The 24,898-nt window shown below is 37.9% G+C and overlaps 1 protein-coding gene across 1 annotated transcript in view; it reads left to right on the forward strand.

Moving 5' to 3' along the window:
- FOCAD (focadhesin) overlaps positions 1–24,898 on the forward strand; it is a 335,374-nt gene that overhangs the window by 229,706 nt on the left and 80,770 nt on the right. Inside the window, exons 22-25 of the mRNA XM_006140328.3 lie at positions 4,178–4,270; positions 10,932–11,020; positions 15,832–15,876; positions 22,211–22,319. Of these exons, the coding sequence (XP_006140390.1) occupies positions 4,178–4,270; positions 10,932–11,020; positions 15,832–15,876; positions 22,211–22,319 (336 nt within the window). The remainder of the gene's footprint in view (positions 1–4,177; positions 4,271–10,931; positions 11,021–15,831; positions 15,877–22,210; positions 22,320–24,898) is intronic.

Genomic DNA, 24,898 nt, shown 5'->3' on the forward strand with positions numbered 1-24,898 from the left:
TACGCTAACTGCTGGTTCCCACATTTTGAGTTAATTTTTGTATTTGATGAGAGATACGGGTCTAGTTTCATTTCTTTTGAATATGGATATCCAATTTTCCCAGCACTATTTACTGAAGAGTTTTTTTTCCCCCAGTAAACATTTTAGTCACATTTGTCAAAAATAATTTTACCTTAGATATGTGGATGTTGTTCTTTTTTCAAAAGAGAATTATTTATTTATTATTATTGTTGTTAATATTATTTTTCACATGAGTTTTACCAGAGAAAGTCAGAGAGAGAGGGAGAGTGAGAAAGCAAGCTGCCAGGTCTGGGACTCAAACCATGGCCAGCCATGTGGGAATTCCAGCACCTTAACCATCATGCCAACTGCAGGCCCTGGATGTGGTTCTTGATTCAGAGTTGCTTATTTTGTTCCATTGGTCTATGTGTCTATTTTATGCCAACACCAGGCTGTTTCGGATAAATAACTTTGTAATATATTTGAAGTCATGTAGAACATCACTTTTTTTTTTTTTGAGACGTTTTTGCTATAGGGCATGTGCGCTCACCAGAAAGACTGAGAGAGACAGAGAGCAAGAAATCATCCTCCGGGGGGATGGCCAAACCGCAATCCCTTCTCCTCCATCATTCTCCTCTTGGGATCTTGGGCACACATGCACACGCACGCGGCATGAATTTAAGCCACTGGGTCCAGGGCTCGAACCACGGTAGACTATATGGGGAGTTCAGCGACATAGCCATTACGCTAACTGCTGGTCCCATGACTTTTTTTTTTTTTTAATTTTAATGTCAAAGGGGAGAAGGAGAAGGAGAGAGAGAGAATACAAATGCATCTCTCAGCAGGACCTGGTCATCTCACAATCCCCTTTCCTCTAATTCTCCATCCTGTTAGAATCCTGAGTACACATACACACCTGGTGTGTTTTTCAAGTTTTTGGTGCTGGAGTTCAAATCTTAGCCATATGGGATCCAGCTTCCTCTGTGCAACATTTAGCCAAAACTCTACAAGGCCAGCTCTCCAGCTTTGTTACTTGTATAGAACTGCTGTGGTTGTTTAGTTTTTTTAATGTCATTTGCCTTCGTTTTTATACATTTTCATCTCTAAGCTTTTGCCCAGACTTCATGAAATCAATAAGATCTACTGTGACCACCCTATTTAACCTGGTCATGTGCTCCAATCCCTTCCCCCCAAACCCCCATTACCTTATTAGTATCCTTTTCCTCTTTGCATATTTCCCTATTAGGTGTCTTCTTAGGCACATGGGTAATATTTTCTATACTCACTGCCTCTTTCCTATGGAAACTCCACTCATACCCCTTCCCAAGTCATAGAACTGTTCATTTCAACAGTCTGTCAGGCAGCTATTATTGAGAGAGTATGTACAGTTGCAGAAAATGCTTATTTTATACATTCGTTAAAACTTGGTGACACAGAAGTTCAAGAGCCTGCTTCCACAAAAGCTGAATAGCTAGGTTGCAACTTTGTATTTTGAAATCATAGTCATTGGGTTTCCCTCAAAGTCTTCTTACAAGTATAACAAATTAGACAGACTTTTCATACTTTCTAAATGCTATTAACTCAGTTTTCAACCTAGCAAAATTAACCTAAAATATAGGTGATATAGATGACTACAAATTGAATTGTAATAGCATCCTAAAGTGTGTGTGTGTGTGTGTGTGTGTGTTTAAATGGTTAGAGGAGTATCTTTTTCCCTCTAACTCAATTGGAATGTAAGGGCATGAGTGTCTTCAAACTGTTTCCCTAAGGCTGTCTTTTTGAATGGAAAGAGCAAGAGAGAATGGATTTTTAAAGAGATTTAGTCACAGCTAACTCCACAGAATACTAGGATTGAGGTATAATTTCATAAAATGTGTGGACTGTGAGCTGGTGCATAGGCTGAAGCATTCTACTGGGCCCACCTTCAGCTCAGGTTAGAGCAATAGGAGGATTAACTTTAACCTTCTGTTTATAACCTCCTTTCAAATAGGTTGCCTAGCATAAATATCTTTGTTTTTAAAAGCTCAACATATTACTTGCTCATTTTAATTTACTTCCCCCCACCTATAATCCTTTTCTTTTTTGACTCAAGTTTAAGAAGCTATTGGTCTTCCTCCATAATTGCTCTTTTTGCCAATTTCCTATGGCTATGGATATTCTTAGCAGTGCAGTAAAACCCATGGATTATTTGGCAGGAAAATTTTAAAATATTTTGAAGGTCTAAAGTAAGAGATAAGTTTTGGTTGTGGTATTCGAGCATTGCTTTTGTTAGACTCAGGTCTGAAAAAGGTCAGATAGACAGTTATATATATATATATATATAAGATTAGAACAAAATCCATAGGAAAAAAATTAAAGATTGTCCTCATGTTGGGAACAAAGAGCAGGGCCAAGAACTGCTTAATGCCTCCCCCGTGGGAAATGTGGTCTGGTTATAGTTTGCTTCCTGGATAACAAGAGAAGAAGCAGGAATTGGAAGGTTCATTCCTCCAAGGATTTTTGTTCACATATAGACAAGGCTCTCCTTTACCCCTGCTTGGCAAAGTACTTAATCAGAAGATGAGAAGTCTTGACTTTATAATTTTTTTTTTTTACAAATTCTATTTCATGGTCTGAGTATCTGTTTCATACTGTTAGAGTAGCTAATTTAAAAAAGCAGCAGTGCTATGAGAGGTGACAGACAGCCGTCAGAATTAATCTCTCTGTTCTTTTCATTCCCATAGTTTTCATAATTTTGCTTTATAATCTAGCTATGCCCATTTCTGGCTTTCTCAGTAGCTAGAAAGCTCTCTGCAGGTGCTGGCTAATGAATACAAAATTAGTTAGATCAATAGAGTAAGTGTTAGTGTTCTACAACACAGTAGGGTAACTGTGGTTCACAATAATTTTTTTTGGGGGGGGTACATTTCAAGATAACCAAAAGACAGGATTTTGCAGCTTTTCAACATAAAATAATGATAAATGCTTGTGATGAGGTATACACTAATCACCCCAGATTGATCATTTACAGATTGTATTCATGTACTGAAAAATCACAGTCTTCCATAAATATGTACAGTTATTTATCAATTAAAAATAAAAATAGTGGAGATTTTCTAAAAAAGAGTTCTCAGTGGACACAGATTGATTGGCAAATCTCTCATCCTCCCACAGTACCACACTAGGGGAGGCCCTCACTTAGGGCTGAGTACGAAAACATACCAGGGGCCATGAGAGCCGATTTCTATTCAGAGAGGCTGTCGTCTGTCCTATCATGAGACACTGTAGACAATTAATTTTTACAATATAATAAAATGCCCTTAAACACTAGTTAGGATTCTTGCATAATTTTATATAAAAATATCCTTTTATTTATTTATTTTTCTTGTCTATAGGGCACAGACTGAAGTCTTAGTTGATTGGGTTTAGATGAGAAGAGTTACAAGAAACATGAAATGTGATGCACGGTGATTGTTTTTCTTGAGTGATCTTTCTTTAACAGAAGCAGACTTTGGGAAGATTTGCTGCAAGATAGCCATATACTAATAGGTAGAAACAGAAATGACTATGAAAACCAGATGTTTTGTCTGGGCCTCTCCTTGGAAACAGAGTTTCAGTGTTGGCATATATCATTTTTCTCTTGTTTACCCACGCTGATTAAAGGGCATTTATCTAGTGGTGTGCACAATTGCTGTGTGCAGTACTCATTTGCATGCTCTTACCGCCATGGTTTCTACACAACATGATATTTCTGTTGGCAATTTAAGCTTATTACTTCAGAAATTGTCATATTGGAAACCCAGGATATGAGCAATATTTATTTTTATTTAAAATCACTAGGGGGATTTGTTAGACAATACCTAGTTTCCTGACATTGGCAAGAGGCTTTAGTGTTTCCCCCTAATTTTCAAGAACAGATTTGTATTACATATACATCTTAACTTGTTATTATTGTAGGATTTTATTTTCTTTAATTTAGAAAATTCCAGGCTTATTTTATTTCATCTTTATAAGACTCCAAACTCTTCTTCTTTGGAAATAGCTGAAAGATATTTGTGGTTCTGATCCTGGGCTGAATTGGTTTGTTTTAGAACCTCCATTGCTTAAATAAAGGGAATGGAAGAACTGATGATATAGTTTCGACATTTTGCTGTTTTAATGCTGTGTAGTCTGACATGCACTGTGTATTTTTCCTCAGGTTCACATCCAGCTTTCTGAGTGGCACCGTGCAATTTTTCTCCCACAAGCCTGGCTTGCATATATGAATCGAGCTTATCATGCTGTTTTACAGGTAATGAAACTATAGGATGGTTGTTTGGGGGGAGTGTCTCCTTAAATTTATTGCAAATATTTATTTAATGCAGAAGCACTTGGACAAATTGCACTATCAGAAATGCAGTGGTTATCTTAACGTATAAGACAATGTGAGACATATGTATCTCACTGCACTTAAAGTTTCAATGTTAATGCCCCCAATTTGTCTGCCATCCAGAGCTCACTCCTGAACACCACCCTCCTTGGCCCTGCTACCTTCTGAACATCCCCACATGGCTGTCCCACACTACCTGGGCTTGAGTGCATCCCAGACTGGATTCCTTTCCTTCCCTTATTCTTGTGCTGGTATTACTTTGAAGTGGGATTTGCTTGCACCTCCTGCCTTATGCCTTAACCCTTCCCTCAGATTTTTATGCTTCAGCTTTGCTAAATTTCACTGTTTTCCCACACCACTTGGTGTTTGCACACACTGTTCTTTCAGTTTCATACCCTGCCATTCTCTCTTTGCTCAACCTAATTTCTCCTTGTTCTTTCCATTGATTTATCTGGGCAGAGACTTGTGTGCTTTACTCCTTTCCCCGCTGGATTCTGCTTCCCTCTCATGTACTTCTTTAGTACCTATGCTTTCATTTTTGAAGCCCTTACCATGTTGGTTATTTGCCTGGGGCCTGTAATTGCCTCTGTGCTTTTTTTAGAGCCAAAGCTGTGTTTCCTTGTCTATTGTCTCTGGCTCCTGACATAAATGTCTAAAACATAATAGGTGCTTGTGTTCACTAAATAAATGACGTATACTCTATTTGACTTCATGGAATCCAGTATTATTGTGTGTTAAAATTTGTGATTTTTTTTGTAATTAGAAATAATTTTTAATAAGCTGAGAAATGTATGAACAGTTAACAATATAAGGAAACAACCTTGATGCAGCATATTTCATGAAGCCTAAAATTTACAAAACACTGAGATATCTTCAGAGAGTCTGATTCATTAAAACTCAGTAGCGGAGCAGGAATCTCCCTGTTTATTAAGATGCTAGTTAATTTTAATGCTGTTAGTCTACCAGCCAAACTTCGAGTGATACTGTTTTGGATAGTTCCCCAGTTGTACTATACTCTACATTTGTAGACATCCTTTCAAACCATTGTTTCCTTTCATAATTCTTTATCCTTAGCAACAGCATCTGGGTACCCAGTGTGTTTGAACAGATGCATGAGTGGATGAATGAATGACTCATATCTCTGTATGTTTCTCTAAAATAATTTATAGACACCTTTAGCCAATTACAGCTTTTATTCAAGAAGAGTGAGATTGTCTATTATAGTATACACCTTTTCCCACATTTATTATTTTTTCTCATGTAATTTTGCAGTAGTTTCCTTCACCCAATATTTATGGAGTATTTTTAACTGGCCAGGTCTTTTGCTGAGTATATAGAATACAAAAGTATGTAATAAAGAATTTCTTTCTTTCAATGAGCTTCTGGTCTAGTGGAAGATGTTCTCTAGCAATTTCAGTACATATCTTTGATGCTTTAATAAAGGATGCACAAAATGCTGTGGGCACCTAGAGAAGGGAAGAATAGCTTCTCTCATAGAATGAGCTGAGAATTTTATTTAGCTGGTAGTGTAAGGCTAAATTGAATAGGATGATGGTATAATTCTTGGAGATAACATGCCACTGATTTTTAAGAACTCTATTTTCCATAAGAGCTGCCGTTCGTTGAATAACTAGCATATGTCCAATATTTAACATATATTATTTCAATTAATCTTTACAGAAACCCTTTGAAGTGGGTGTAGTTAAGCCCATGTATAATGGGATTATACATGGGAAAGCAAAGCAAACAGCTCAAAACCCAACAGTCAGGAAATGAAAAGGCTGCAGCTTAACCCTAGTTTGTCTGATTGCAGAGCCTCAGCCTTTCCCACTGTGCCATGAGTTTTCCCTAAGACTATCATTAATTGTAATAGTAAATAATGCAAATTGGTTTAATATTTTAAAGGATAGATCAGCTTATGAAAAGGATGCTGACTGTTTTTTTAGTAATGCAGATTAATTATTCTGTCTACTGTTGTAGATGCTGGCTGTGTATCTATGTTTGTTTATTATCTAAGATCTCTTTACTTTGAATATCTAATATGTTTAATTCCATTGAGAATTTGTGGCAAAAGAAGTGAAACTGGGGCCAAACACTGGCACAGCAGCAAAATGTAGTGTTCTGCAAGGCAGCTCTACATGGGAGGGTTCTCAGTTCAAACCTGTAGGCCACCCTGAGTATGCTGAACACATGCTTGCCAATTATACGTGCCTGGCTGAAGCTGAAGGTGAAACACAGCGTCTAGCTCTGTCGGGGCTGTGCTCTTTGAAAGAAACTTTTTAGAAAAAGAAATAAAACTAAAAGTATGGACTACAGTAAAAAAGATTGTTAGTATTATTTGAAAGTACACTAATATGTTTTAACTCTTAAATATTTTTAAATGAATCTGTACACTGAAATAAAATTTATTATATCTTAGAAAAATTGGGGCAACTGCCAGACTTCCTGTTTATATCAAGAATTTCTGGCCTTGAGGACACTTCTTCTGTACAAGAGTTATAGTTATTTCTAGTTGGTACTAGACATATTTTGTAGCATTAAACTAGAGGGTCATGTAGAGGAACCATGTATTATTCAACTCAGCCTAGGAGATGCATTTGAAAGTACATTCTACAGTACTCCCTGGATAAGGATGTAAATAAATTTGAGGTCTGAACACAACTAGTGGGCTTCCACTTAGGCATCTGCCTATAGCCATATTAATTTTTCCATAATCATTTAGAATTTTGAATCATAAGCCTATCAAAGTGATTGATGTGAGGAGGTGTTTGGATTTATTCCCATTAAGATTTTTTTTTTTTTGAGAGGTTTTTGCTATAGGGCACGTGCGCTCGCCAGACAGACAGAGAGAGACATAGAGACAGAAAGTGAGAAATCACCCCTCAGGGGGGATGGTCACGCCGCAATCCCTTCCCCTCCATTCTCCTCTCGGGATCTTGGGAATGCACGCACATGCGCCCGGCGTGAGTTTTAAGCCACCAGGTCCGGGACGCGAACCATGGTCGACTACGTGGGAGTCCAGCAACATAACCGTTATGCTAACTACTGGTTCCCCCATTAAGATTTTTTTTAAATGCCAATATAAATTGATTGGAGCTAGAGAGACCATTCTGGTCAGGAGCCCTCTATGGTCTTCTTTACCTTGTTGCCTTTCCAGCATGGTGAGGAGATGTATTCAACCTTTGTGAAAAGAGCTCTCTGAGTTTGTGAATATGACTTCAAACAGGAGAGAAGTGTGAAAGCTGCTTGATGGCAGACCCTTGCCTTCTGGGTTGGTCAGCTAGTTGCAAAATAATCTGAAGTCACAACCAGGGTCAGGAACTGCAAAATTGCAATCCTCACCACATTGCTTTCTGAACATTACTAAGGTTTCAGGGTTATTTGTGTTTTTTGTTGTTGTTGTTTGTTTGTTTAATTTAAAGTAAGCTGGGTAAAATTGCTCATTATAATCAGCAAATTTTTGGTTATATAGACTAGAGATAAAAATTAAGAAACATGGGGCCAACAGATAGTGTAGTGGTTACATTGCTAGACTTTCTCTGTGGTTGACTGTGGGTCACGTCTCAGACTCGGCAGCTTAAAACTCAACCAGGCATGGGACCAGCAGTTAGCGTAATGGCTATGTCGCTCCACTCCCACGTAGTTGACTGCGGTTCGATTCCTGGACCCGGTGGTTTAAACTCACGCCGGGCGTGTGTGCGCGCGTGCCCAAAATCCCAAGAGGAGAATGGAGGAGAAGGGATTGCGGCGTGGCCATCCCCCCTGGGGGGTGATTTCTCGCTTTCTGTCTCTCTGTCTCTCTCTGTCTGTTTGGCAAGTGCACACGCTCTATAGCAAAAACCTCTCCAAAAAACAAAAAGCAAACAAACAAAAAAAACTCAACCAGGCATGTGTGCATGCATGCCTAAAGTCCCAAGAGAAGAACAATAAAGGGACTGTGTTGTAGTTATCCTCCCTTGGGGGATGATTTCTTGCTTTCTGTCCCTCTCTCTCTCTCTCTCTAGTGAGCACATGCGCCTATAGCAAAAATGTCTCAAAAAAATTAAGAGAGATGGATAGATTAATAATTGGTATATAAAATAATACAAAAATCTCAATTTAGGTCATTATTTCAGTGTATATCTCATTAAATGTTCTCCTTTTAAAAAAAAAAGTTTATTTATTTATTATTTAAATTTGCTATAGGGTATGTGTACTCACCTGAGAGAGAGAGAGAGGGAGAGAGAGAAAGAGAGGGAGGGAGGGGCCGGGGGGGATGGGGAGAGAAAGCAAGCCACCAGGTCTGGGACTTGAACTGAGATCTACCATGTGGGAGTCCAAGTCCAGCACATTAAACACCACATCTCCTGCTGGCCCCTGTGTTCTCCTTTCTTGACCATAGCCATTAACTGGAAGCAGACTTGACTGAGTTAAATGCCACCGAATCGCTCTATTTGGTAATAGAGATCATTCTCGGTAGGCCAAGGATTGGAAGACAAAGTAGATTTGAAAAAATGCCTACCATGGTCTGGGTGGGAGGGGTTAGGGAGACAGTCTAGACTAGTGGATTGAAAAAAAAGAAACTCTGAGAAGGAAAAATAAATTCCTTAAATACAGTGAAATGATTTTACTAATTTATGTCTATAGGGGACATTAGAAAAGTCAGCCTTCTCAAGAGGCTGCACATATTCTAGCTTTCCTGTGTTTTTCTTATTTCTAAACAACAGATGCTAACATTTTAATTTCATTTTCCTTGTTTCCTTCTTCTTCTTTTCTTTTTTTTTTGAAAAGCATTACAGAAAATAAATGTTTTAGGAGTAAGGAGGCACATTTTAAGAAGCAGAGATATGCAATAAAAAATATTTTCTATTTTGCTTTGCCCTCCAAAGAGGCTAATATCAATAGCTTACAGTTTGATGATCTATAATAACTTGTCCTAAGAGAGAGGGGAAAATTAAAGCTGCAGAATTCTACCTTTGACACTTTGGAGATAGGGGTATGATTGCAGTAAGTAAGCTGCAAAGGATGTGAGTAGATTGCCCATCATAAATTAGAACTGGTGAGCCCGAGGACACTGAGCCAATAGTGTTAGATGCAAAGGTTTTGTAGACTGACAGAAAATAGCCCTTGTCCTCAGTGCATCATAGCAAGATAGCTGAAAGTATATGATATGAAAACAAAATCAAAAGTAAGGACATGTAACTTCATCATCTAGATATTACCTCTCAGGGACCCTTTTATTCTAGGAAGTTATACAGATTTAAAATGAATTATTTCAGAAAGGATTTAGATATAGTCATGAAAGATGGTTTTATAAGACAATAATGAAGAGAGGTAGAGATTACTGGTCCTTGACAACAAACCTGGTAATGGTAGTTATTGCTGTAGGCACTGTGCTAAGTAGATACTTGGCCACATTATTTAATGTGATGCTCTAATACGTGAGATAGTTGTTAGCTGCATTTTATAAGTGAAGACACTGCAGCTTAGTAAAGTGGTGTAGCTTACCCAAATTTATACAGTTAGTAAGTGGTGATGACATTAGACTAAAGCAATGTAATTCCAGAGCCACATCATTAACCCTTCAAGTTGTACTGCTTCTTCCGTATACAGAGATACATACTTCCCCTTTGTAGAATATCCTCTAAAACTCTAAAATCGATAAGAAAGACAACCGAGAGAAAAATAGACAAAAGAGGCTATCCGAACAGTTAATAAACACATAAAAAGGTGCTCAGTCTGATCTGTAAACTAGTTAGTAACATTTCACACCCACCAGAATGGCAAAATAAAAAGCCTGAGAATTCTGAATGTCGGTGGGGACATGAAGTAACCAGAGCTCTCATCTACCGCCCATGGCAATGTAAGCTGGCACAACCACTGCGAGAAATATAACCCCATGAAATATACAATCTGAGTTCTTGTCCAATTTAGGATCCATCAATAAATCAGTGTTTTAATTACATTTCAATGATATAATCGATGATGAACTAGAGAGGAAAGCATCTGATGAAAATATATTGAGTATAAAAAGATGAAAGTATAATAAATATTTGAAGGTCTTAAAGGGGCAATATTAACTATTTTTATTATATGGTAGATATTGAGAATTATACATATTTTTATATGTTTGCTCTAGAAATGTAATATGGACCTGTTTGAGAGTAAATTTTGCTATCTACTTTCTGAAACTTAACTGTTTTGCATATCTGGTCAAATCATTTCTACCATTTTGTTAATAATACTGCTGTCTAGAGTCCGATAATGTTAACTAAAATTATCAGTTGCTGACAAAGGAAGATCATTATCATATAGGGGATTTAAAAAAACAAATGAGCCTATTAAATTCAAACCTGCTTTAATAGACATCCCACAATGAAGTTCTCTGCACTAAATTTACCAAACATAATCCTCCATAATGTAGAAATTCCGGAGCAGGGTATTTCTTGATTATTTCTTCTCACACATCTTTTTTCACAACCTAATATTCTATTACAAACATTGAGGGCCAACTAGGAAAGGATACATCTGCGTTTCCCAAAAAAATGTAAAGATCACTTCAGACATCAAGTTTGCATGCTGACTTATGCTATGTTTTTCGCAGGGACGAATAGGAGAGCTGGAGTTACAGTTAAAACATGGAAAAGAAGGACCTGAGGAAGTGCAGTACAAAAAAAACACAGCCTGGCTCTGGTAAGGGGATGGCTGTTCTGCTTTTTTCTGTCATTTGTCATGGGAAGTGAACTATGAGTGGAAAGGTAACTACTTTAAAGGCTTTAATATTGGCACTTTTGTTCTTTTTTGGGGGGTGGGGGGTTTGCTATAAGGCACGTGTGCTCGCCAGAAAGACAGAGAGAGACAGAGAGATAGAAAGTGAGAAATCACCTCCCAGGGGGGGAGGGTCATGCCACAATCCCTTCTCCTCCATTCTCCTCTCAGGATCTTGGACATGCACGCACACGCGCCCGGCGTGAGTTTAAGCCACCGGATCCGGGACTCGAACTGCAGTCGACTACATGGGAGTTCAGCGACATAGCCATTATGCTAACTGCTGATCCCAATATTGGCACTTTTAACTTCTATTTAAACCTAAAGGAAAAATGAAAGATGATCTGATGGGTATATTTTCCACCCATGCTCCAGATATAATAGGGAAAGCTTTATTTATAAATGATATACATTTTTTTTCCTGAAATAGTATAGAACTGGTTTGTTTTTCCCCCTTTCCCCTTAACTGATTATTTTATGTGCTTTCAAATGAAAAATTCTGCTTTTCACACTCAATTCATTACCTTACTACCTTACATTTAGTCAAAGATTACTCCTCCTCTTGTCTGCTCCTCTTCCCACCAAGAAATCTTTATTGCTAGAAGCAACTTTACCATGTCAAGGCTTTTATTGCTTTGGCAGACACTCCCTAGGGAATTTCCACTTTATTATCTAGAAATGTATAAATGCTGGCATGTTTAAAGCAACTTAGATTGTTACATGGGTTGAGAAGAATACCTTGTCAGATTAATATTGCAGCAGCCTAAGTGTAAGTAAAGTGCCCGGAATTGTAATAGCTTTTCCTACAACCACAGGTTGCTTAAGTCTAAAGATATGTCCAAAGAATGCTTGATTTTAGATTTTATTTATTAACAATTGATACCTATAGAAAAGCAGAAGCTATCTGTGTCTGTGGGTGTTTTTAATCATTTCTATTCTAAGTTATATTTTCCTTCTTTATTTTTAAAAAAGAAAAAGTAATACAGCTTAAAACATTATGATATTGGATTTGAGATTAGGGATTGAAAATTTGGGTTTTGGACCAGCAGGTGGCATGGAGGCAAAGGGAGCTAGGTCCCACATGGCCTACTGCACAGTTTAAGTCCCAGAAACAGCTCTTGAAAATCACACCAGGCATGTCTATGCATGTGCCCAGAATCCTGAGAGAAAGAAAGAGAAAGGACTGCAGCATGGCCATTTCTCCATGGGCTGATTTCTCACTTTCCCTCTCTGTCTCTGTCTGGTAAATGTATGTGCCCTATAGCAAAAATTAAAAGAACTACAAAGAATTTGGGTTTCATTTCATATTTGCTACTGTCTTTCATATCTAGTATCAATTTCATTGTCTAAGAGCTATAATTTGGTGGGAGTAATCCCATTTAAATTAGCCTACCAAAAAACAAACAAACCAACCAAAAAAACCTGAATTTAAAAATTGGAAAAGTTTTCTAAAAATGAGAAGGCATGTTTTCTTCATGAACTGGAAAAATCGATATATTTAAAATGTTGATACTGTCCAAAATAATCTACAAATTCTGTGCAATTCCTATTAAAATGCCAGCAACATACTTTGCAGAAATAGAAAAAAGCAATCATAAAATTTATCTGGAATCACAAAAGACCTTTCATCATCAAAGCTGTATTGTGCAAAAAGAATGTAGTTGGAGATATATCACTACTTGACTTCAAAGTGTATTACAAAGAAATAATAATAAAAACAGCATGGCACTGGCACTTAAACACACAAACCAATAGACCAGAATAGAAAATCCAGAAGTAAACACAATAGGATATTTTAAACATAGGATCCTACTCATGATTTGAAAGGATCACTGTAGTTGCTGTATTGAAAATACATCCTAGGGGAATGATTAGGAATCCATTGCAATAATTCAGGCAAGAGATAAGAGTATTTTGGATAGTAGAAATAATGAGAAGTAAGCAGATTTTGAATTTATTTTGAGGGCTATTTCTATAGATTTTAAGTGCTAATCATTTGAATGAGGGACATTAGAGAAAGATAGATATGAAGGATAACTCCAAGATTTTTGACTCTGAGTTCCCATTTACTACGATGAGACAGACTGTAAACAATAGATCTATGTAAGTAGGAATCAGGTTTGGAACCTATTAGGATTGAGATGTCAAGTTAGACTTCCAATTCGAGATATCAAGTAGGTTGTTGATTATCTCAGTTCCAGGGAGAAGTTAGGACTAGAGATATAGATTTGGGTATCATCGGCCTATCAATGACATTTGAAAATCATGAAACTGGGTGGATCATCTAGGGAGTGAGTCAAGAAAGAAAATTTCAGAGGACTGTGCTCTGGAGCACTTCAACATTTAGAGGTAGGGAAGATGAAGAGGCATCCAGTAAAAAAGATGGAAAACTAGTAATCTGTGATGTAGAAAGAGCACCAAGAGAGTGGACTCTTGAGAGCCAAGGGTTCTAAGGAATGAGTCATTGTGTCAAATGCTGTTCTGAGGCTGCAAAAGATGGAACCTGTGAATTAAATATTAGATCTGGCTTCTGGAAAGTGATTGATGATCATGACAGGAGCTGTTTTGGTGGAGTTGTGAGGACAAAAGGCAGATTATAGGAGTGTCCAAAGACAGTGGTAGAATCATGAAGTAGAGATAATATTCTTCTAGAGAAGTTTTGATGTGTAAGAGACAGAGAGATAAGACAATACCTGAAGAACATTTTCTTCTTTTAAGCAGGTAGATACCTACAGTATTATCACATACTAAGCAGAAGAATGTGTAGAGTAGGAAAAATTGTCAGTGTAGCAGAGTGAAGGGAAAAGGTAAGTAATTGTAGAGAAGGGTATAGGGAGGGAACTCTAGTGAGCAAGTGGTAGGTTTGGCCCTATATAGTAAGATAGATCATCATCTGTAAATATTCTATACTGACCACTAAAGTATTGTAGTAGATGCATTATACTTTAGGAAGACAAAAATTGGATAATACTTTTAGAGAAATGTATTGTCAAAATGCTCTTTAAAAATACAAATTTAGGAGACCAGCAGTTGGTGTAATGTCTATGTCGCTGGACTCCCATGTAGCTGACGGTGGTTTGAGCCTGGACCCGGTAGCTTAAACTCACGCCAGGCACGTGTGCGTGCGTGCCCAAGATCCCGAGAGGAGAATGGAGGAGAAGGGATTGCGGTGTGGCCATCCCCATTGGGGGAGGGGGCGATTTCTTGCTTTCTATCTCTCTGTCTCTCTCTGTCTTTCTGGCGCGCGTACGCACCCTATAGCAAAAACCTCTCAAAAAAAACTTACAAATTTAGGGTTACAATAACTTGCGATTAATTAAAAATAATTTACTTTTAATAATGACTCATTCTTGGGACCTAACAGATGGCATAATGGTAACACTGCTGGACTCCCATGTTGTTGACCACGATTCGAGTCCTGTACCTGATGACTTAGAACTCATGCCAGGCTTGTGTGCATGCATGCCAAAGATCCCCAGAGGAAAATGGAGGAGAAGGAATGGCAGTGTAGCCATCCCTCCTGAGGGGGTGATTTCTTGCTTTCCATCTCTCTCTGTCTCCTTGCTTAGCACATGAGCCATATAGCAAAAATCTCTCTTAAAAAAAAATAAATAAAAGAATGACTCATTCTCAAAGTGAATAACTAAGGCTTTATTATATGTAAACTTCAAATATTTATGATGCAAATATAATTTATTTTTAGTATAATACATTAAAATATAAATGTTTAAATAAAAACTAATATTTATAAAAGCTTAGAATTGATAAAATTGAAAGTATATGTTGAAAATTATCCCTTTAAAATGTAAATTTGGCAGTCAGAGGTTATTTTTTACTTTATCTCAAGTCTCCTGTATTAGCACAAAAGTGTGCTGAGAATATTTGAAGTGAGCATACCTTTCTCCAGACCCACACAGGGTCTTTGTCTTTGTTGTGATTATATAAGCCAAGTTTGAAATTGTATTTTATATAAACACACAGTAATTATTTATGTGTATAACTTGGAACTAGTGAATTGATGTTTTGGTGAGCTCTCATGCAGAAAAAAAAGAGAGAGAGAGAGAATGCCTTAGTTTGGACTACTGTTACAGAAATATTCAAAATTGGGTAGTTTGAACAACAGCAGATTATTTCTCATAGTTCTGGAGTCTAAGAATCTAAGATCAAGGGGCTAGCCCATCTGGTGTCTTGTGAAGTCTCACTTGCTGGTTTGTAGATGGCTGTTTTCACATGGCAGAGAGAAGTAGGGGGAGCAGGCTGCCCTGTGTCTCATGAGGACATTAATTCCATTCACGAGGGTTCTATCTCATGACTGTTTACCATCAAAATACTTTACCTCCTAATACAATCACATTGTGTATTAGGATTTCAAGATATGAATTGGGGTGGGGAGCTCACATATTCTGTTCAAAGAAGAGAGGAGTGTAAAGGACACGTGTACACCCACCACTCAGTCTGATATGACCTCATTAGGGTGCTGCCTGTGCATTCCTCCTCAGTTATTTTCGCCCTGTTCCCTGCTTCCAAGTGACCTATCAGATAGGCAGGTGAAGAACTCTTTGAAGAAAGGCCATTATTACAGTGCTTTTACCCCATTAAAATTATACATGTTTAGTTTTAAGATCTATAATAGAATCATTGCCAGAGAGCTTTTTTTTTTAATTAATCAATGAATAAGAGAAAGCATTGAGTTCCTCTTCTAACATAAACTCATACCTATTTTCCATTTTTTGCAGGGTCAGAGACATGTTGACTGATGAGATCACCAAGTCAGCTGCAAAGTAAGATCCACTTGTTCTTTTGCCAACTCTTTTTTTTTTATAAACATTCTCCCCAATCCTGGCAGATACATATTATAGTTGTTCTGTTTAGGAAACTTCAAAAATTTTGAAAGTACTTTTCAATTATTAAAAAAAAAAATCAGTTATTCCCTTTTCTTATAGTAAGTTGATTCTTACTAAACATGTTTTTGTGAAGGTAGAGGGTTGGTATGAGCACGTGACTTTCTCATCAAGGGTCACTGAGATTGAGCTTTTGTTGTACACCTTACAAGATGCCCTGTGCTTTGGCTTAGATCTACAGCATTGTAATTTAGTTAATGGGGAAAAAAGCCCTTGCTATTGTGAATTATGTGAGTTGTACAAATAGATTATTAAATCCCACTGGTAAAACAGCAAATAAATCAAAGTAGCACTTCCTTTTATTTCTTTGAGGTTATTGGGTGGTGTATCTAAAAGCTCTATCTTCTGAAATACTAAAAACTAATGCAAAGGTCCATTAAAAGGGCAGTTTCAGTCATATCCTTTCAGTTGTTTAAACAAAAATTACTTGTGTGTTACTGCATTTAATCTTTTTATTTACCTTAAGCCAACTCTCACTAAGAAAATTATACCCTAATGAACTTGATTGAACAATCTCTTCAGGTTCCTTTGTTAAGATGGTGACTAATTGTCCCTGGCAGTAAGTTACACATCAGTTATACTCACTTTTCCTTTCCACCAGCACCTTTCGCTGCTGCCTTTTCTGTTTGACTTCCTTTCTTCTTAGCCTTTAAACAATCTAGAAGATTTCATGTGTATTGAAAGTGTGTATTATCTAGAAATATTTAATTGAGATATAATTTATCCTTACCATATACCAGAATGTTCTATAGCTAAGTAACTTTTTGCCTGAAAAACACAAAACCAAAACTAAAACGTGGTCTACCTTAGAGTTAGCTTTCTGCCAGCAGTTTCTTAAATAAGCACTTAACTATTGATATGAGGTATGATCTCAGTATGTGATTACTACTTAGCCTTCTGTCTTTTTATTTTCTTAGAGATTTTTGCTATAGAGCACTTGTGTTCACTAGAGACAGAGAGAGAGACAGAATCACCACCCCCAGGGGGAATGGACATACTCTTGGGATTTTGGGGAAGCATTCATACGCTCTTGGTATGAGTTTAAGCCTCCAGGTCTGGGATTCAAACCATAGTCAACCACGTGGGAGTACAGTGACATACCCATTACCTCATCTGCTGGTCCCCTTGTCTTCTTTTTTTTTTTTAAGAGAGATTTTTACTATCTGGTGCATGTGCTCACTGGAGAAAAAGAGAGTCAGAGAGACAGAAAGTGAGAAATCACCCCCAGGGGGGAATGGCCACTTCAAAATTCCTTCTCCTCCATTCTCTTCTCAGGATCCTGGACATGCACACACACATGCCTGGCATGAGTTTTAAGCTACCGGGTCTAGGACTTGAACTGTGGTTGACTATCTGGGAGTCCAGCAACATAACCATCATGCCATCTGCTGGTCCCACTGTCCTGTCTTCTGAATAAAAGGAAATAGAATGATAGTCCTCCCCTGTTCTCAGTTCTTTTTTTTAATTCTTTTTTTTTTTTTGGAGAGGTTTTTGTATATAGGGTACATGCCCTCACCAGAAAGACAGAAAGAGACAGAAAGCGAGAAATCACCCACCAGCGGGGGTGGCCACATCTCAATCCCTTCTCCTCCATTCTCTCAATATCTTGGGCATGCACACACTCATGCCTGGCATGACTTTTAAGCCACCCAGTCCAGGACTTGAACCGCAGTCGACTACATGGAAGTCCAGCAACATAGCTATTACGCCAACTGCAGGTCCCCCCTATTCTCGGTTCTATGGGAAGCAATGGGAAATATCTGTTGACAAAACGAGAATTGAAGCATAGAGAGTCTTTGATGGGGATTCATGTTTGGAAAATTGCAGATGTGGTGGGAGAGCTCTAACTGCATGTTGGAGAAGGAGTGTGCTGGCACTAGGGAGGAGAGAAGGTCGCCTTTGACCTTCACCTTTTGTAGTTTCTACATATATCCTGTTAAAAAGCAGTGCTCTGACATTTGCAACAAAAAGCTTGAGTGCTAAAGAAACCAGTAGCTTTCTATGAAAACAGACTATAATTTTGCCTAATAGCTTTTGCATTTTCCATTCTAAAATTTTGTTTCAGCATGTTGTTGATCTTCACATTTGCAAAGCATCACTTTGTGGCAGAGTATGTTCATGATCTCAGTGGTATGGAGTAAAAATAATTCGTGTTCTTGTAGCATTATCTTTTCATCAAAAATTTTAAAGTATTTCATATACTGTATCTTTTCTTTATTAAAGCAATTCTGATAATACTAGGCATGACAACAAGTACATAGGAGATATTTTAAGTCCACAGGCTGAGAGGTTTGTAATAGAGTGGGAGGGGAAAATGGCTCTGCTACACTCTCTTCTCTTCTTTGCACGAACTTCCTTCACCTGTGGTTGAACCTCACCACCACCCTTGTCAGCTTAGCTTTCTCTTCCTTAGACCAGGGCTACCACAGGTGGATTTGGGCCAGGATAGGGCTTATTTTGTTCAGAGCCATAAATTAAATGGAAGAAGTAAAACACCAGTCGCGGGATTAAATGCATTTGCTCATTTGAGAGCATTTTTAAAGCATCAGAGATAGGGCTAGGGGAAAATCAGAACACGTACAAAACCTGATGATTGATGCAAATTTATTTCCATTGTTATTAATTAAATAGATTTGAACTTGAAGATAAAGATCCCGAAAGGATTGGGCCACTTTAGTAATATGTAATGTAATACTTTGTCCCTAAGAAAGCATCATTGTAGCTCATCCTTCCTCGTGCTTTTTAATTAGGTTAATGACATCAGTTTCTTTCAAAGGACAATTTAATTAAAATGTCAGTGGTGTTGCCTAGATAAATGCTGTAATGATGCTGACATGTTATTATGCAAATTATCACTGCTGTTTGACTGGTAGGCAATAGTTTTTTGAACAACAAGGTGATGAGTTTTTGTGGAACCAGTTGTAGATTTTCACCTGGACAGCTCCTCCTTGAATTTATCTCCCTAAATAGGTGTTCAGTGCTTTCTAACCATAAGTCATTGCTCTTGGCATGCAGAGAATACAAAGATAATTGAGAGCTAGTCATGATGCCTTTGTGAATGTGTAGTTTGGCCAAAGGATGCACCGTGTGGGATTGTGAACTAGTTTTTTTCTATTTAAAGATCAATGTCTAAATATGCATTGGGTCTGCAACCAGAGGTCTAATTACCAGTGACTCTAAATAAAATCTTCTCCATTTTTCAAGAAGAGTATATACTTAGGGGGACCAGCAGTTAGCGTAATGGCTATGTCGCTGGACTCCCACGTAGTCGACTGCGGTTCGCGTCCCGGACCTGGTGGCTTAGAACTCACACCAGGCGCGTGTGCGTGCGTGCGTGCCCAAGATCTTGAGAGGAGACTGAAGGAGAAGGGATTGCGGCGTGACCATCCTCCCTGGGGGGGGTGATTTCTCGCTTTCTGTCTCTTATGTCTCTCTCTGTCTGTCTGGCAAGCACACGCGCCCTATAGCGTAAACCTCTCAAAAAAAAAAAAAGAGTATATACTTAGGTGTGTTACAACGACTGAAACTTGAAATAAAATAAATTTGCATACTGTTTTAAAATTGAGGCTAAATTCTCTTTTAGAATTTTAGGATTAAAGAAACTCTTATGTTACTTGTCTAATATTCTTATTGTGTAAGATTTGATACCCAGTTTCTGATGACCATGTATTTTCTTTTTTTTTTTTGGAGAGATTTTCACTGTAGGGCGCATGTGCTCGCCAGACAGACAGAGAGAGACATAGAGACAGAAAGCGAGAAATCACCCCCCAGGGGGGATGGTCACGCCGCAATCCCTTCTCCTCCATTCTCCTCTCGGGATCTTGGGCACGCACGCACACGCGCCCGGCGTGAGTTTTAAGCCACCGGGTCCAGGACACGAACCACAGTCGACTACGTGGGAGTCCAGCGACATAGCCATTACGCTAACTGCTGGTTCCCAGATGACCATGTATTTTCTGTAGGGAGGTAAAAATTGGGAATCTAATTTTCAGATCACTGAACATTTCAAACTGTATTTTCCTTTCTCACCTTAGGGCTCAGGATGTTCTTAGTTAAAGGAATGAGATAATATTAGAAATAAAATATTTAATTTTGTTTCTGTTCATTGATTTCAAGACTGGGATACCTAGGAATAGCCAAATCCTGCCTTGCTTACTTGGGTTTTATTATTAGCTATATTAGTACTCAATACTTCTAACTAACAAATTCTCATAAAGCCTAGGTTGGAGTCATCTGCTTAGACCTCAAGGCTTCCTTCCCATTTTCTCCGTAGTGTAAATGCTAATGTCTGGTACCTTATGACAGTCCTCACAGAGGAACAAATTGAGTAGAGGTGAACAGAATGACCAAGCATGCAGAAGAAACCTTTACTGATCTTAGTTCTCCCAAGGTGGGAAGGAAGAAAAGGAAAGATGGATGAATATATACATGGAAAGAGTTAATAACGCCAAGTCCTGAGTCCTACTCCTACCCAGTGGAAGTAAAAATGGAGGAACATGTGTGTACACTAATCTTTAATACCAATGGACTGATGTGTTCTGTTAATGACAATGGCTTGGTGAAGGTACTGGGGTTGCTTAGAGAGCAGGGCTGAAAGTCTTCCTTATCCCTTGTATCTGGTCTAATCCCGCACTGTTAAGCAGGGCATGGTTCTTGGATTACACAAATGACCCAAAGGAAAAAATAAACTAAACCATCAGGTTTAATTTTCAGGCCCAGGTTTTGTCGAACATTCTCTGTCTTTATGGAATCCCATTATTGGTCATCCCAATAATGGCCATCCCATTATTGTAGGACTGTAAACCAAATTATCTGATGGTATGAGTGTCCCATCACCCAAATTCTATGGTGATAGAATTGGCATGCCAAGTGTATCCTATCAGTATTCCAGTGGGGACCTTCTTGTGTACTATTAGTTTGGCATCGTGGAATAATAACTACATGTACATCTCCAAATACAAAGATTCATTTTTCTTTTGATGCTAAATTCAGAAGTCAGACAATAGATTTTATTGCTATTACTAGAAAACTATCCTTTACATGCTATAAAATGCAGCTCTTGCTCCAAATAGTCTAAAATCAGGTCTTTTAAAATTTTTTGCATTTTTTCTGGGGTCTCCAAATATATCATAAACTGCCTTAAAGGCTGATGGCTTTGGCCTTGTAAGAGAAAGGAGAGGCTAATAATGACTAAGCTGCCATGTGTGAAGTTGTGAGCAAAGCTTGCTGTCTGCAGTGGTTCCTCCTCAGTTGGGTTTTAAGAGTAGATGGATAAATTTAAAATGGCCAAAGAAGACACTGACAATAGCTTCGGAAATGTAATGTCAAATGGTGAAATAAAAGTGTTAGGAAAAAAGAACTTAGATATATGGGCTTGGATCCTTAAGTGACAAGAAGTCATAATGCCCATAATTCACAAGAAGAGGAAAAAATACTCAGTAGTGGCAGGAGGGAAGCTATTGGCATCAGGAAACACACAGACCCACATTGATGAGGCTCTGTAAAGGAATAGAAGTTATTTTGACCTCATCTGCCTTTCTGTAATAGTTCCTTCTCTTATTCTGGTTAATTCTTCAAAGTCTTCTTTTGGATTTTTTTAAAGAATAGTTATGTATTTATTTCTATTTATTGTTGTTATTGTTATTTTTGTTATTATTATTTTAAATTTGACCAGAGGGAGAGAGAAAGGGAGAAAGCAAGCTGTCAGGTCTAGGACTCGAACCATGGTTGGCCATGTAAGAATCCAGTGCCTTTAACCACCACATCGTCTGCTGGCCCCACTGTTTTTTTTTGTTTGTTTTGTTTTTAAACAGGGAGAGTCCAGTGGTCAAAGGCAATGCACTGTTAGCCTTAAGCAGCCTTGCAGTCGTTGTATCCAGACATGAAGCCAACCTGAGGCTCTGTAAAGGAATAGAAGTTATTTTGACCTCATCTGCCTTTCTGTAATAGTTCCTTCTCTTATTCTGGTTAATTCTTCAAAGTCTTCTTTTGGATTTTTTTAAAGAATAGTTATGTATTTATTTCTATTTATTGTTGTTATTGTTATTTTTGTTATTATTATTTTAAATTTGACCAGAGGGAGAGAGAAAGGGAGAAAGCAAGCTGTCAGGTCTAGGACTCGAACCATGGTTGGCCATGTAAGAATCCAGTGCCTTTAACCACCACATCGTCTGCTGGCCCCACTGTTTTTTTTGTTTGTTTTGTTTTTAAACAGGGAGAGTCCAGTGGTCAAAGGCAATGCACTGTTAGCCTTAAGCAGCCTTGCAGTCGTTGTATCCAGACATGAAGCCAACCTCTCTGCAGACTCTGATGGGGTTTTGGAGGTAAGTTAGCATGCTTTAAACCAGTTGGTTATTGCCTGTGCTTTTTCAAGCCTGGCTTTGGGTAGCCTGGCCCTAGATTTACAAGGTTAGACTCTGTGATTGCAGCACCAAAGCCATACTACTTGAGGGCATTACATGTGAGCCTTACTGTCTTCCTGACTTTTCTTTGCTGCTTTTCTGTTTTGCATTTTCCATCACAGTTAAGTGGTCATTTCCATTTGAAGGTGCCAATTTTATGCAACAGGGGTTGTCTGTTTGTGATTACATCAGTGGTAACCAATCTTAGGAGGTTAACTAGGCTTTCTGAAAGTGAACAATGCTGTCAAAAAATGATAAATAAGCAGTGTTTACAGACTGAAAAAAATTGTACTTTGCATTTTAATTGTAGATGTCAATGACAAAGTGCCTATTCATTTTTGCAAGGCATTTATTTCTTAATTAAACATGTGGTGAGCTGGCCAATGTTCATTTCCAATGTACTTTCTTAGATAATTCATATCTGTCAAAATGAAAAGTCAAGGGTTTATTCTTGTTTTAAGCTTCATTATCCAGTAGCTATCATTATCTGCTGACAATATAGCCAAGTGGTTAAAAAACATAAGCTTTGGAATAAGAGAGTCCTATATTAAATCTTACTACTTCTATTCCTTAACCCTATTGGTAATTTCCCCCTTTCAGAGCCTGTTTCTCCATCTGTAAAATGGGGATAATACTGGATAGTATTATTGGTCCATTAAATGAATTACTACATGCAAAACACGACTGTTGACAGATACTAAGCTCTCAATAACAGTAGTTATGGTCATCAACATCTACTTCATCACTTCTTGCTATAAAGTTGAAACTATAAATTCAACATTATTCTGCCTATCTGCTTCCCTTCTTATTAACCATCTGCACACTTTTTTCATGGTGGAGGTTCTTAATTGTCAGCAATAAACAAATCCTGACTCATTTCAACAGAAAAGAAGCTGGAAAGATATGAAATCTGGAAGCCCGTGGAATTTAAAGCAAAACTTAAAAACTGGGTTTTGGGGAAGAACAAGAACCAAAGCAATGTTACTAATGAAGTATCTCAGCAGGCCACACCCAGTGGGAGGGGATGATGCTGTTGGTTTATTGTCCCTGTAAGAGTCACTTAAAATTCAGAGTCAGATCGGTCCCTTGTCCACCCCTGGGGTAAGGTAGAACAGGCAATTTGATTGAGCATTTATCAACATTTCAAATAGTAGAGAAAAAGGAATGCTCCAAAGGTTGCCATTACCAGTCAACAAGAGAATAGATGCCATGTGCTAAAAGTTACAAATGTGTTATATGTAGAGAAAGGAAAGAGGACAAGGAATTATTGCATGAATAATAAAAATAAATTTAGCTGTCACATAAATATTTAACTTTAAATCCAGAATCTTCTAATAAAGAAAAAGATGAAAAAATGTTAGAGAGGAAATGTTTTATTTATTTATTTTTATTTAGCAGAAACAACATGCTGAGCAGATCTACAGTCCCCAAATTTTATGGCCCCATCTATAATTTCTAAACTTTGGTGTTAATTATACCAAACTACTGGCTGTGCAGTTAGTTTGCCTCCCTCAGTAATAAATGGGAGCCTAGCTCAGAGTTTGAATCCTGAGCTCTTTTGTTCTTCTTTATGCTGCTACCTAACCATCCCACCTTGAGAAGCCACAGTCTGAAGTTGGGGTTTTGCTTTTATTCTTTTTCTTTTTTCCTTTTTTTAGAGAAATTTTTTCCATAGGGCATGTGCGCTTGCCAGAGAGACAGAAAGCAAGAAATCACCCACTGGGGCGATGGCCACGCTGCAATCCCTTCTCCTCCATTCTCCTCTCGAGATTTTGGACACGTTCGCACGCACATATGCCTGGCATGAGTTTTAAGCTGCTGGGTCTGGGACTTGAACCATGGTTGATTACATGGGAGTCCAGTGTAACCATTATGCCATCTGCTGGTACCTTTGCTTTTATTCTTAATAATTTTGGTTTTGACTGTTACTCAGATACAAACTGAAGACCTCATTATCTGATTAAAAGTGCTATTTTCAAACTTTATTCAAATCTGTATATGGCCAAGAACTAAAGATCTTGAATGTCTTGTTTGAATCAAGGCCTGGCCTTTATAGTTTGCAGCATATGAGTTAATGAATGCTTTTGACATGCATAGTCATGAATGATTTTTTATAACCAAGTTCTCTTTTCAATGTGAACCTCTCTTTTCAGTGAGGTTCTACTATTGTTTTGTCTGATTTTTACATTCTCTGTCCTCTTTTTTTTCCAAACTGAAGATCATTTATGTTTTCCTACCTAATATTTCAGTTAGCTAGGTGAATGTTATGATTCTTGAATGACAACTATATGGTAATAGTAAGCAAAAATGCTAAACATATTGATTAAAACTTTGTAGGCTAATTGCCTCCTCTGTGAAATGACAAGTCACAGAATTGAGAAATTTTGAATTGCCTTTTATGCACTTCCTTCTCCTTAGCCTCCATATTTTTCTCTCTATAATTCACCAACCATTCAAGAGCTCTGAAGGAATCTCATCTATGTTCTATTTTGCTGGCTCAT

The sequence above is a fragment of the Tupaia chinensis genome, unplaced genomic scaffold (assembly GCF_000334495.1).
Source record: "Tupaia chinensis unplaced genomic scaffold, TupChi_1.0 Scaffold000029_1, whole genome shotgun sequence".
Classification (NCBI taxonomy): Eukaryota; Metazoa; Chordata; class Mammalia; order Scandentia; family Tupaiidae; genus Tupaia; species Tupaia belangeri.